We start from the raw sequence: 13,412 nt of genomic DNA, 5'->3' as shown, positions 1-13,412 counted from the left end.
ACCAACACAATACTGTAAAACAATTATCCTTCAATTAAAAATAAATTTTAAAAGTGATATACTCCTTATAAATACGTCGTGGGATATATATTTATTGCGCCTATTAAAAGTCTGGCACATAAAGGGAAAAAGTGCTCTATTCTCAAAAACAGTTATTTTCGAAATTAAAAAAAAATAGATATAAAGAACAGAAAACTGTACCTCCTTTGAGCAATAAAGTCTTGGGACAAGAGGAGGCTTTCAAATACATCGGTGAGTTAATGATCGAAATTAAATGAGTGCCGAACGCAGCTCTGGAGCCTTCATCTCCATCCCACAAGTCATTATCCACACCTCATCTTTCCTCCTCCTACTTGGGGAGGAGGGGGGGGCGGTGGACTATCCAATGAAAGGGCGGTGCTACGTGGGCCTCCCGTGCGCGTGCGCAGCATCGGCTCGAGGATCATTCCCATCCATGCGCTCGAGAGCAACTTCTTCAGTCTGGTCACTGCCAGCGTCAGCGCTACTCCCTCTGCCGTCGCGCCGCCATTTTGAAGACGGGAAGAGTACGGCCCTGGGAGTGCTGGAGGCGGCTGTGGCGGCAGCGACTGGTACGGACCGTTTCCGCCCTCGTTAGTCCCTCCAGATTTGCCCATCTTTTGGCCACAGCTCTCGGTGTTGTCCCTATACTCACAGGGCCCCTGTCGCTGTCCCCGGTCGTCCTGTCAGTCTGTCGTTAGGATCTTTTTCGCTTCCTCAACCTTCATCTTTGCTGGAACCTTTGCTCACAGCTTGTTTAGAACCCTGATCGGTGTTAAAATACCTACTTGGAGCCTCAGATCTCCATCCTGGTGGACGGGCCCTCTTTCCTCCCCCGGATCTAGTCGGAGTTGTCTTCCGCAGACACACCGGGCGGGCTGAGAATTGCAAGGCCTCCTGTGGGCAGCGACTTGTGCCCTGTGGGGGCAGGGGGCGAATTCCGGTTTCCTGGGGTCCTGGGACAGCTTGGGCTTTGGTCCTGTCGCGGAAGAAGGGACACCCAGTAGGCGATGGTGGACATTACCCGAGTGATCTGTTGTTAGAGCTTAATCCGTCACCGGCCTGTTTTGTTTTGTCCTTTCCCAGGAATAACTTTACAAAAGGGAAGATAATTTCCGTCTGCCCTTTCCGCCAGAAATGGCCAATGTGAGTAAATTAGTCTCTTAAGAAGCAGTACAGTAATAAATTATTTGGGAACTCGTTAAGAAATGGAGGGACGGGTTTAATTATAATGGCATTGATGGCATAATGTTTCTTGTACTTAATGAATCAAAAATGTCAAGGGAAACAAGGGGTGTGAAATTCGGTCAATATGCCTTAAAGGTAGTTTGAAAACAAACATATTTCTCAATACTTTTATTTATTTATGCAAATTCCTTTTGAGAAATAAATTCAGTGCCAGCATCCTTTCGGTAATTTTAAAAGGCATTACTTTTGTAAATACTTAGGATCTATTTTTAAGCCGGTTTCTGTTTGGGTAGGTAAACTGAAGGTTTTGTAGCGGTTTTAGTATAGGAAGTAACCTTACAAATACTAGAAAATGAGAGCAAGAGATTATTCTCATAGGCCAGAGGTATTTATTCACGGTAACTGTCCAGTGACTAAACGCATCGTGGCATAGGGGTCATAAGACATACATGAAAACTAATACAGTAAGAGTAGAAACTAATTTTAAAAGTCACACAGAGGTACAATACAGATTCAAAGCTTTGTGGAGAGGGGAAAGTGGGGGTTTGGGTTCATGTAATCAGAGAAGCATTTGAATTTTAAAAGATGGGTGAGATTATCTAAATCTCACCCAGAACAGGTATATTCAAAGACACCCCCTGCCCCCCCAAACCCCCTTCAGAAATCAAGAAGTCATTTCTGTCTTCCTGAATGTAAGATGTGTGAAAAAGATGAGTGGGAAATAAGGTTGGATTGTGGATTTGGGATGAAGTAACAAGAGTCTTGGGGCTTTCCAGGTGGCTCAGTGGTACAGAATATTCCTTCCAAGCAGGAAACTCGGGTCCCATCCTTGGGTCAGGAAGATCCCCTGGAGTAAGAAATGGCAACCCACTCAAGTATTCTTGCTTGGGAACAGAGGAGCCTGGTGGGCTACAGTCCATGGGGTCACAAAGAATCGGATGCGACTTAGCAACTAAACCACCAGCAAAGAGTTTTGAATGATACACTTGGGAATTTGGACTTTATTCTTTAATTTTTGGTGATTTAATTAGAGTTGTGTGTTAGGAAGACTAACATGGTAACAGTTAGCCAGAATTGTATTCCTGTAGTTGAATATGATACATTAAGATGAAGGTGAAGTCGCTCAGTCGTGTCGGACTCTTTGCGACCCCATGGACTGTAGCCTACCAGGCTTCTCCGTTCATGGGATTCTCTAGGCAAGAATACTGAAGTGGGTTACCATTTCCTTCTCCAGGGGATCTTCCCGACCCAGGGATCAAATCCGGGTCTCCCACATTGGAGGCAGACGCTTTAACCTCTGAGCCACCAGGGAAGCCCATGATACATTAAGTAATAACCTAATGATGAGACTGTAGGGCCAGGGGAGGATGTTTAAATGTTCAGGTGGACAGAATGCTCTGGAGACAGGCCTTGCATTTTGGAGACATGTGGAGGAGGTTCAGTTTATCTGGATCTTGAAGAAGGAGTTGGAATTTGTCCGGCCTAAGAGGAGAAGGAAAAGGGCATTTTAGTGGAAGAAATCTTATGGAAGTATAAAAGACGGAAATATGGAAATGTTGGGTAGGTATTTTTGTGTGACTGAAAAGTGGAATAAGAGAAGGGAAGATAAAATTAGTAAGAAATTCTGTCAGAGAGGTAGAAAGACCAGTCAGAGAACACACAGGTTGGATTTCAGAATACTATATGAAAGGGAAAAAGTGATTCCAAAGTATCAATTGGCTAGAGTTCTTCAGCCTCCTGGTAACTAGTTTTCATACCTCCTCTCTAACCCCACTCCTTTCTCTCCACTACTCTTAGTTGTACAGTCCTTAAAACATCCTTTATTTTTATCAGTTAACTCTCTTCCTCCCTGCCTACAGGTTAAAATTCTGATTTATTATCTTTTTGTAATAGGCCCTTTACTGTCTGTGTCACAAAGTATAAAGCCTTTTATAGTTGCTCATTAGTTAAATTTCAAGCCTGTTCTTTACTGCATTACTTTATGTCCACCTTCAGTGAACCTGTCACTCTTTGAAAACAACCTCCATACCTTTCTTCCTGAAAGGCCTTCATTGAAATGAGTACCTAAATTTCTGTTTCTTCACAACCTAGTATATCCTCCATGAAACTTTTCCTATGACCTCAAAGATCTCTTAATTGTTCGAATCTTTTAGTAGAATTTCACAGATGGTATCGTATTTGTTCTTACGCGTTTTCCACTAATCTAAGAGTCAGCAGTGTTTTTAAATATAAAGGGCCAGGTAGCAAATATTTTAGGCTTTGTAGGCCAGAGTCTCTGACATAACTCTGCAATTATGACATGAAAGCAGCCATAGACAATACATAAATGTGTGTGGCAGTGTTGCAATAGAACTGTATTCACCAGAACAGACACAAGGCTACAGCCTGCTATAGTTTGCCAACCCCTGCATTAAGTTATTCTGACTCAGCTATTTTGATTAAAGTTTATACATGAAAGATGTCCACACATTCATATTGTAACTGACCTGAGTCTAGCAAATGAACATAGGAGCAGAAAAGTTATCATGAAGATGTTTGCTAAACTGGAGGAAAGTGGACATTGCCATAAAATCAAGAGAAAGATAGCATAGGAGATAATCAGTACAATCTAATAGTAGTAAAAGAAGAGTGTGAAAGTAAGTAGGATTTTTTTTTTCTAGGAGAGGTTTTGAAAGTTCTTTATTTTGAGAATAGAAGAATCTTACTAGCTGTGCCACTTTTTTAGTGTTGCTGCTGAATAGGGCAACTTTTCAAAGTTCCTGTTCTTTCTGTATGGCACTCTTGATTCTGGCCTTGCTAGGAAAGCCATATATTTTTACCCAAATAACTTAGTACTTTTTTTTCTTTTAATATTTGTGTTTATTTTTAAAATTATAAATATGTGTGATACTCATTCTATGGCAGGTGCTCAATAACAGTAGAATCAATGTTGGTTTTAAAAGATACATTGCAATGTGAGGATATGCCCGAGATTGTCTGTGTTAGTACAACATTTACATCCAGAATAATTTGGGGTTTTGTGTCATTCTTAGGTGCTCTGTAACAGAGCCAGACTGGTTTCCTATCTCCCAGGATTTTGCTCTTTAGTTAAGAGGGTTGTCAATCCCAGAGCCTTTTCAACCGCAGGATCTTCAGGTTCTGATGAGTCTCATGTGGCCACTGCACCTCCAGATATCTGTAAGTGAAACTTATTTTTTCTTTACTTACAATTGTTTCATAACATTTGTTAGGTTTCCTGAAATATTTCTTCTTGAAGTTTTACTGATCTTCTAAAGTTGAGTTTATCCCTTTGAAAGTAAATCAGAGCTCTGCCTAAATATTTATGCCAGAAAGTTACAATACTTAAAAAAAAAATGAATGAATACTGGTTTCTACAACTTACTTTCTTCAACTTTGGTTTTTTTCTAATCTGTATTCAGACACACTCAGTCTTCCCTGAAACAAATCTTCTTTGGATCCTATTAAACTATGTTACTACTTCTTGCCACTCTGCTGAATTTCCTAAATGTAGCCATCACTTTTTACTAACGAGTGTTTATTAAATCAGAGTCTGCTTTTTCTTATCCACCTTGCACACCACTATATCACATGAATCATTCTAAAATACTGTAAATCATGACATTTCCATCATAAGCCTCAAATATCTCCCATTGCTTTCAGTAGCCATTCCTAAACTATCCACAAACTGAATCATTGTTCAAGATCTAAAAAAAAACAATTTTTTTAAGTTCTGTAATTAGTTAACTTTGAGAACTGCTTTATGCCAAAGTCCTATCTTAGAGGTTTATAAAGCACACTAAAATACTAAGGGAGGGCTCTTAGAAACTTTACCTAATGTATTCTGAAGTGATTGCCCATGAATCCTTTTTTCATTCAGTACATTACTTACAGTGTAATGTTAGTTCACTTGGGCATGCAGAGCCTCCCCTAGTTTTCTTGCCTCAGTTTTCTAACCCCATCTCTGAGTATTCCTCAGTTTTCTTGATCTGAAGGCTAAACATATATCTATCATAAATGAAAGGTCTGTCACTCAGAATAGTTAAGGGTTTGTATTGTGAATATACAGCTTGGCCTCCCTGTCCATGGGTTCTGCATCGTCAGATTCAACCAATCAGAGATTGAAAATATTTGAGGGGGTGGGAAATTCCAGAAAGTTCCAAATAGCAAAACTTGAATTTGCCATGTGCCAGCAATTATTTACATATCATTTACTTTGTGTTCGATATTATAGGTAATCTGGAGATGATTTAAAGTATACAGGAGGATGTACATAGGTTACATATATGCACATACAGTTCATTCTTGAACATCATGGGTTTGAGCTGTGCATATCTGTTTTATACACAGGGTTTTTTTCCAATAATAACTAACTACGGTACTACACAGTTCTCGGTTCCTTGACTCTGAGGATGTGGAAATGACTAAGCAGAGAACTGACTATGAATTATACTCAGATTTGTGACTGCAGGGTTTGAACAACTAACTCTTGAGTTGCTCAAAGGTCAGTTGAACTATACCCTTTTTATATAAAGACTTGAGCATATGCAGATTTTGATATCCATGAGGGTCCAGGAAGCACTGCCTTGTGAATACCTAGGGAGAACTATATAAAGAATTTTTGTAGATCAGTAGGAAAAAAAACAACCCAGTAGAAAACCAAACAAAAATTTCAAAAATGAGTTTTAACAGGCTATTTCTGTAAGAGAAAACCTAAATGACCAGTAAACATTTGAAAATATGTTCATATCCAATATTAATATTGAGTATTTATTTGAAGACCCAGATCTGAATAATATATAAAACCCATGTTGTTCAGAACAGCTGGTAAGTTTTAGGTTGTGAACTGACTCCAGTCAGTCATTGGTGGCTGTCTAGACCTTATCACTCTGTGATCTGCAGACCAGTATAGCATGGCATGGTGTAGCATCAGCATCATCTGGGACTGGTTAGAAACGAATTTTGAGCCCCACTTCAGATCTGGTAAATCAGAATCTGCATTTTGAGAAGTTCTCAGATGATTCTTAAATACTTAATAGTTTGAGATGTGTGCTGGGCTAGAGTGTTTGGGTTGAGAATTATGTGACAATGTCTGGGTTCAGCAGGGAAAAGTTCCATAATTGATAGGTAATGTCTGTCATAGGTATGGAAGAGAGATATGGGCGTCACATAGGGGCAGCCGTAATGACATGACCATTTTTAGTCACTTAGTTCTGGCAGAATATTTATAAATACTTTTATTGCCAACTAAAGTCTGCAGCCATCCTTTCCTTTCTCTGAACAAAATTCCTACTCTGAGTGTTTCTTCATTTGATTCTCTAAGTTACTTTTTTCTGGATCTTTGTTAATTTTTCACGTTAGGATTTTTTTTAATTTTATAGGAATAAAGTAATGTGTATTCTGTAAGTATTTAATCCATATTCATGCATGTGACTGGTAAACAGGGCATTATGTCACTTTGGTTGGTACAGAATTTTTTCCAGTCCATTAATGTTTTGTGCCACCAGGTAACAGCAGTTGAATGCCCCTCCCCAAGGGTTACCTGGTGGCTCAGATGGTAAAGAATCTGACTGCAGGATGGGAGGCCCGAGTTCGATCCCTGAGTCAGGAAGATACCCTAGAGAAGGAACTGGCAACCCACTGTAGTATTCTTGCCTCGAGAATCCCATGACAGGGAAGCCTAGCGGGCTACAGTCCATGGGGTCACAAAGAATCGAACACCACTGAGCAATTAACATACACAACACACCCCAAGGGTAACCACTATTAAGTCTGGTATCTTTACTTTCAAGTTGTTTTTTTTTTTTTCTGTATTTAAAGCATTATTATAAGCATGTAAAATGAATGTCACGTATACTGTTCTTGGATTTAGCTTTTTCTTTTAATGTCGTTTATCCTGTGAACTTCTTTCACCATATGTAGAGATTTACTAATGACCGTTAAGAATTACATAGTACGGAGGTTCCCTGATGGTCTAATGGTTAGGATTCCAGGCTTTCACTGCCATGGTCTGGGTTCAGTTCCTTTTTGGGGAACAGAGATCCCACAAGCCACACAGCGAAGCCAGAAAAAAAAGAATTACATAGTATGGATTATAAAGTTTATTGAATCCGTTCCCTAATAAGGAAATTAACTATGAGTTGGCAGCTGGTTTCTTCAACTAGTGATTTGGAAATAACATGAAACCAACTAACATATTCAACCAGTAAAGCAAACTTCAAAGATCTATTGTTTAGGTAAAAGAAAAAAAAAAAACAAAACCTTATTGGAAGAACAACATTCTTTCACATTCTTTCAGTCTACCAGTGCACTTAGGTTGTAAGGAGAAAATGGTTCATTTTGTTGTTCCTCTTCAGGCTCTCGAACAGTTTGGCCTGATGAAACTATGGGACCATTTGGACCTCAGGATCAGAGATTCCAGCTTCCTGGGAACATAGGTTTTGACTGTCACCTCAACGGGACGGCATCACAGAAGAAAAGCCAGGTTCATAAAACTTTACCTGATGTTCTAGCAGAACCTTTATCGAGTGAAAGACATGAGTTTGTTATGGCACAATATGTGAATGAATTTCAGGTATGTTGTTAGTATCATTTATTCTGTATTCTAATTATTAAAGCTATATTTCTGATAACTATAAGCATATTATTTTCATTGAAAAAGTTAAAAGAAAAATCTGTTTAAGTCCATTATATACAGAAAAAGCATGTCTAGTTTTTAAAACCTTGGTATTGTCCTATACCTAGTTTTGCTATATAATTTTTCACATTGCAGTCTCTTAGGTAATTCTTCAAAATATCTTTTTTAATAAATATTTATTGTAAACATAAATAACTTAATTTCTGTAACTGGAAATTTAGATTTTCTTTTTTTCATTTTTACAAACAGTAATTATAATCTATATATGGACCAAATTCCAACTAGCTTTATATTCCTCTAACCATTTAGAAACTTAAAAAAATTTTGAGATCTCTAAAATTCTTCAGATATAGTAAACTAAAAAGTAGAATTTTTAAATAGGTGTTGTAAAAACAGTTCCTGAGAGGTTTTTAATGAGTTTTTTAGAACTGGTTTTTAAAACTAGTATTGCATCCTTGTTCACTCAAATGGGAAGTTACATGCATTTCAGAGTTTGTCAAAACCCCTGATCATTACCATTTTTCATATTTCTGTGTAGTTTCAGGTGAAGATTTTGATCAAAACGATATTATTAAAAGTGATAACCCCTCACAGTTATGGGTTATATCAGTAACCTAACACTGGAACACAGTTGACCTCCCCTTTTTCTCTCAGATAATTCCTTCTCAGTCTTCTTGGCTCCTCTGTCCACCAGTTATATGATATTTCCCAAATGTCTGTTCTTCATTTTTCCTTTGACTTGCTCCCTGGTCACTTAAGTCCTCAGCTTTCTCCATAGGCTCTGTCTTCATATTTCCTAACTTTCTGTTTCTGACATTGCTGGTTCTGTATTACTTGCCAAATATCTTTATCTGGATGTCTCAGAAGTACCAAAATTAGGACTAGTACACATCTGGCACTGAATGAGTCCTTTTTTCTCTCAATGTCTTTATTCCCATGTTGTCAGTCATATAAGTGATTTAGTCATGCTCGCACTTCCCTAAAGTAAAGATTACAGTGACAACCTTGCCTCCTCTTTTCATCATTCCCCCATATATAGTGACAGTTACATTGCTTTCATCTCTGAAAGTAGCCCTTAAATTTGTGTCACTTTAGTTCTCACTAATACTATTAGAGTTCAGCACCTCCTTATCTTACCTCTGTTTTTAGATGCATTATAGTAGCATGGACTGTGGAGATAGGATAAGTCTGTATACAGAGATTAACTCTTATTTATTGATAATTAGTTTCGTGACCTTGAGAAAGTTATTTCACCTTTCTGAGACTGTTTCTTTATATGTAAAATAAGGATAATTTATTAATACTATTTAATTTAAAATCAAAATTTTGTAATGTGGCATAAATGGATTTCCATAGTTTTGATCCTTTTCTCACCTTACCTCCCACGATTTCCTATTCCTTCTACATTGTAATCACAGCATACTTTTCATTTTTTGAAAATTACACCGTTCTCTTTGACCATTGCATGCCTTTGCACTATTATTTCTTGCTAGACTATTTTTTTTCCTTTGGGATTCTTAATCTGTATTCTGTCCATTCTTTTATATGTCAGACACATATTTTAACATGTAACTCAAGTGTGATTTCAACCTTTCCTGATTTCTCCCAACAAAGCAAGTTTCTTCCCCATTTATACTTCCAGAAGACTTCCTTCACAACTGTGTAGCACTTTTCATATTGGATTGCATTTATTTGTTCATGCTGTTTTTCTTCTACTAACCCTTATATACCTGAGAGTGAAGACTGGATTTTTACCATTGTAGTGTCTGCTCCTGTTGTAATGGCTGATGTATAATAGGCACCCATTAAATTTCAGTTGAATAAGAGCCTCTAGGCTTTTCCTGTTGGAGAGATTATATATTTAATCATGTTGTTTTGTAATTTAGTGTACTTATGCCCATTTTACAGAACAAAAGAAAGGATAATCAGATATAACAAAATATCAGAAGAGGTAACATTATAAGATACAATCATGGCATTTTTAACTTTTTTAACCGACTCCTATTAAGTCTAGGATATCAGAAGGTATATATTCCTTTTTTTTTTTAACTCAACATTTTAAAAAAATTCTCAAATTACATTCATCATAGAGAAAAGTTTGAATATGTAAGAATACACTGATTATTACCTGATCACCAGCTAGGTTAAGATTATTGAAAAAGCTATGTTATTACAAACAGGTTTATAACGGGCAGGATATTTTATTTGAACTCCAGATTTTGTTTATCTATATTTCTTACTCCCCTAAAGGGTAATGATGCACCTGTTGAACAAGAAATTAACAGTGCGGAAACTTACTTTGAAAGTGCCAAAGTAGAATGTGCAATCCAAACATGTCCAGAGTTGCTGCGAAGAGGTGTGTTGTGCTTTATTCATTTTTACACTAGTGTGTGTCAGATTACGTCACTAATTTAAATGTTGAAAAATGTACTCCTTAACATGTCTCACTGGAAATGATGATTGCCTGGCCAAGGAAAAGACTAGCAGATGTCCCCTGACATCTGACCTCATGCTGCCATTAGACAGGATTAGTAGAATTTTCACTAACTTTTTCCCTAAAGTCATCCTACTCCCAGGTGATTACTGAGGAAAATCTTAATAATAAACTTTTTTCTTAATTCCAAGATTAACAACATGTAACCCAACTTACTCTTTGGAATTGTTGCCAGTATATTTTTGGTTCATCCAAAAAGAACGGAAGTAAACCAAAACTAAATTTAGTTCATCCTTTTAGAAAACAATATGCATTTATAAACCTAACTTGGTACCATAATGATTTGACTTAATCATCATTTTTCTAAAGTGTTTTATGCACTGTCTCTTTTTTCAAAAAAAAAAACAAATAATTTTTTCCTGGAATTTTATTCTTATTTATAGATTTTGAATCACTGTTTCCAGAAGTAGCCACCAACAAACTAATGATTCTGACCGTAACACAGAAAACTAAGAATGATATGACTGTTTGGAGTGAGGAGGTAGAAAATGAAAGAGAAGTGCTCTTAGAAAAGGTAATTCTTTCAACTGCTGACTGTTTAGTTTTATAATCTTATTTAAACAACAGTAAACACTGTTTTAAAATGACGGCTGTCTTTTCTTACTATTATTAGTTCTCTCCTAATGTATGTCAGTATTTAAAAAATGTACATGTTTTCTGAAAATAAAAATGCCAGGGTTTTTTATGTTTGTTTGTTTTAGTATCTGAAAAATTTATATTCTGTCCAGTACTTCCTCAGTTTTTTTTTTTTTTTTTAATTTATGTCTATCTTAGGAAGTTTGGAAATGCAGTAAACAACAAAAATGTAAAATTAACTCTTCATACCCATTCCTGTCTCCTCTCTTATCCTGTCCTCTCCCTCCATGTCTCTTTCTGTCTCTTAAGCATGTCAAGTGAAAATTACCTAATTCTTCTTCATAGTGTAAACAGTGTACAGTACAATAATAATATAATAGTTGTACATACCCACATTTTTCCCATCCTTTGCTTTTAACTAGAAAATATGTTTTGACACCTTTCCTTCACATTTCACATAGATTATATTTCATTCTTTGTAAAATCTGTATAATATTAGATTACATGGGCAAACCATAAATTTTTTAAATTATTAAAAAAATTTTTAGCCTTTTGTAAGTTGAAAATCAAACTTTTGCTTTTATAGGCAGTGAATATATTTGTACATTTATTTTTATGCCCATATTTACATATTCCTAAATAGGTAATTGCTAAATCAAGGGATATATTTAAGTTATAATATATACTGTCAGTTTGTCCACCAAAAAGATCATCCTAGTATATAGGCTGTTACTCTTACCCTGGATATTAGCATTATTTTTCATTTTTATCAACCTGAGAAATAAGTGGTAACTTAAAATCTCATATTTAGAAATTATATGAGTTTGATTCCTTTGTATGTATGACAAGTTAAGATTAGCTTACTTAACTACAGTTGAAAAAATTCTCTTTACTAATTTACATGCAGAATAATATTGGGAGTTTTTTAATTTTCTTTAGTGTTGGATGTATGGTTCTCACAACTTATAAAAATATTGTTTACATACTTAACAAAGTATTTTATGATAATGACTTCACACTTAATGTCCCAAATATAGCTCTGCTAATAAATTCCAGGTAGTAATTAAGTCAGGAGCAAATTACATGCTTAACAAAGAAGTTATAGAGAGGCATAAGACATTGTCTCTGATTTTTAGAAGATCTGAATTTGATGAGTTGAAATTTAAATATCCAATAACTCAGTAAACATTTTCTGCTTATATATTAAGACCAGGAGTAGTTTATCATCACTATCATTTAGATGCTGGAGAGTTTGCTCTCACATGTACATTGCATTGTAAGTCCTACTTTTTGATTCGTCTAAGGTTCTGAGCCTCACTTGATACTGACCCCAGTATAGATATAACTCAGTTTTCTATAACCAATTTTCAGGTTTTTGAAATGGCACTATACTTTTTCATGTGATTTTTAATTTTATAGTGACTAAAGCTATTTTATTTTTTATGGAAAAGAAAACATCTCTTTCTATTTTAGATATGTTAGTGATTATTTTAGGATCACACATGACTTTACTGTCCAAGTAGATATTTTATCTTTTGTGGTTTAAATCTATCCTAGTTTTTTCCAGCAGATGTCAGTGTTTCCTACTGATGAGCAGAATAAGATAAATGTTTAAACTGGTTTTTTCTGTGGTCATTTGGCATTCTTAATCTTTGCAAACATTTAAATACATTGTTTTGTTCACCTTGTAGTTTTTGTATATGTCTTATTACATTGATACATAATTTTAATGACTTTTCTAGACCATATTCAGTTTTCCTACTTTTTAAGAATTGTGAGGATTAATGAAATACAGCAGTAAGTGCAAATATTATATAGATAACCTAAAGAATACAGTATTTTTAAATTTTTTCATTAGTTTACAAGAGTTTAGGCATATCTTGGAGATATTGCTGGTTCGGCTCCATCACAATAAAGCTAATATGGCAATAAAGTGAGTTACATGGATATTTTGGTTTCCCAGTGTATATAAAAGTTATGTTTATGTTATACTGTAGTCTATTAAATGTGTAATAGCATTATGTCTTAAAAAATGCATACCATAATTTTAAAATACTTTGTTGCTAAAAAATGCTGACCATCATCTTAGCCTTTGATGAGTCATAGTAGTAAAACATCAGTAAAGGTCAGTGACTGCAGATCATCATAAATATAATAATAGATGAAAAAGTTTGGAATACTGAGAGAATTACAAAAATGTGACACAGAGACATGAAGTGAGCAAATGTTACTGGAAAAATGTTACCAATAGACTTGCTGGACACAGGGTTGCCACAGGCCTTCAACTTGTAAAACCACGTTATCTGCGAAGTACAATAAAGTCCAAAAAATGAGATACGCCTGTTTTTAGAGAACATAGGTTAGTTTAGGTTGTTTATCTATAGGAGGGATCAATAAACTTTTTCTAAGGAGCCAGATGGTAGCTTTTTAGGCTTTTTAGGTCATAGGTTCTCAACTACTCAGTTTTACCCTTGTATTGTTAAAGAAACCATATGAGGTGAA

At 35.9% G+C, this 13,412-nt stretch overlaps 1 protein-coding gene across 1 annotated transcript in view; it reads left to right on the top strand.

The window, feature by feature from the left end:
* Positions 1-444: 444 nt before the first annotated feature.
* The window catches only part of MMADHC (methylmalonic aciduria (cobalamin deficiency) cblD type, with homocystinuria), a 16,284-nt gene continuing 3,316 nt past the window's right edge, over positions 445-13,412 (top strand). The window contains exons 1-6 of the mRNA XM_010839963.1: positions 445-590; positions 1,105-1,164; positions 4,239-4,383; positions 7,560-7,777; positions 10,091-10,196; positions 10,718-10,848. Of these exons, the coding sequence (XP_010838265.1) occupies positions 1,156-1,164; positions 4,239-4,383; positions 7,560-7,777; positions 10,091-10,196; positions 10,718-10,848 (609 nt within the window). The 5' untranslated portion in view covers positions 445-590; positions 1,105-1,155. The remainder of the gene's footprint in view (positions 591-1,104; positions 1,165-4,238; positions 4,384-7,559; positions 7,778-10,090; positions 10,197-10,717; positions 10,849-13,412) is intronic.

Source organism: Bison bison, unplaced genomic scaffold (genome assembly GCF_000754665.1).
Source record: "Bison bison bison isolate TAMUID 2011002044 unplaced genomic scaffold, Bison_UMD1.0 scf7180017864139, whole genome shotgun sequence".
NCBI classification, from domain to species: domain Eukaryota; kingdom Metazoa; phylum Chordata; class Mammalia; order Artiodactyla; family Bovidae; genus Bison; species Bison bison.
The sequence above is the reverse complement of the archived record's forward strand: the minus strand, read 5'-3'. Positions and strand labels throughout refer to the sequence as shown.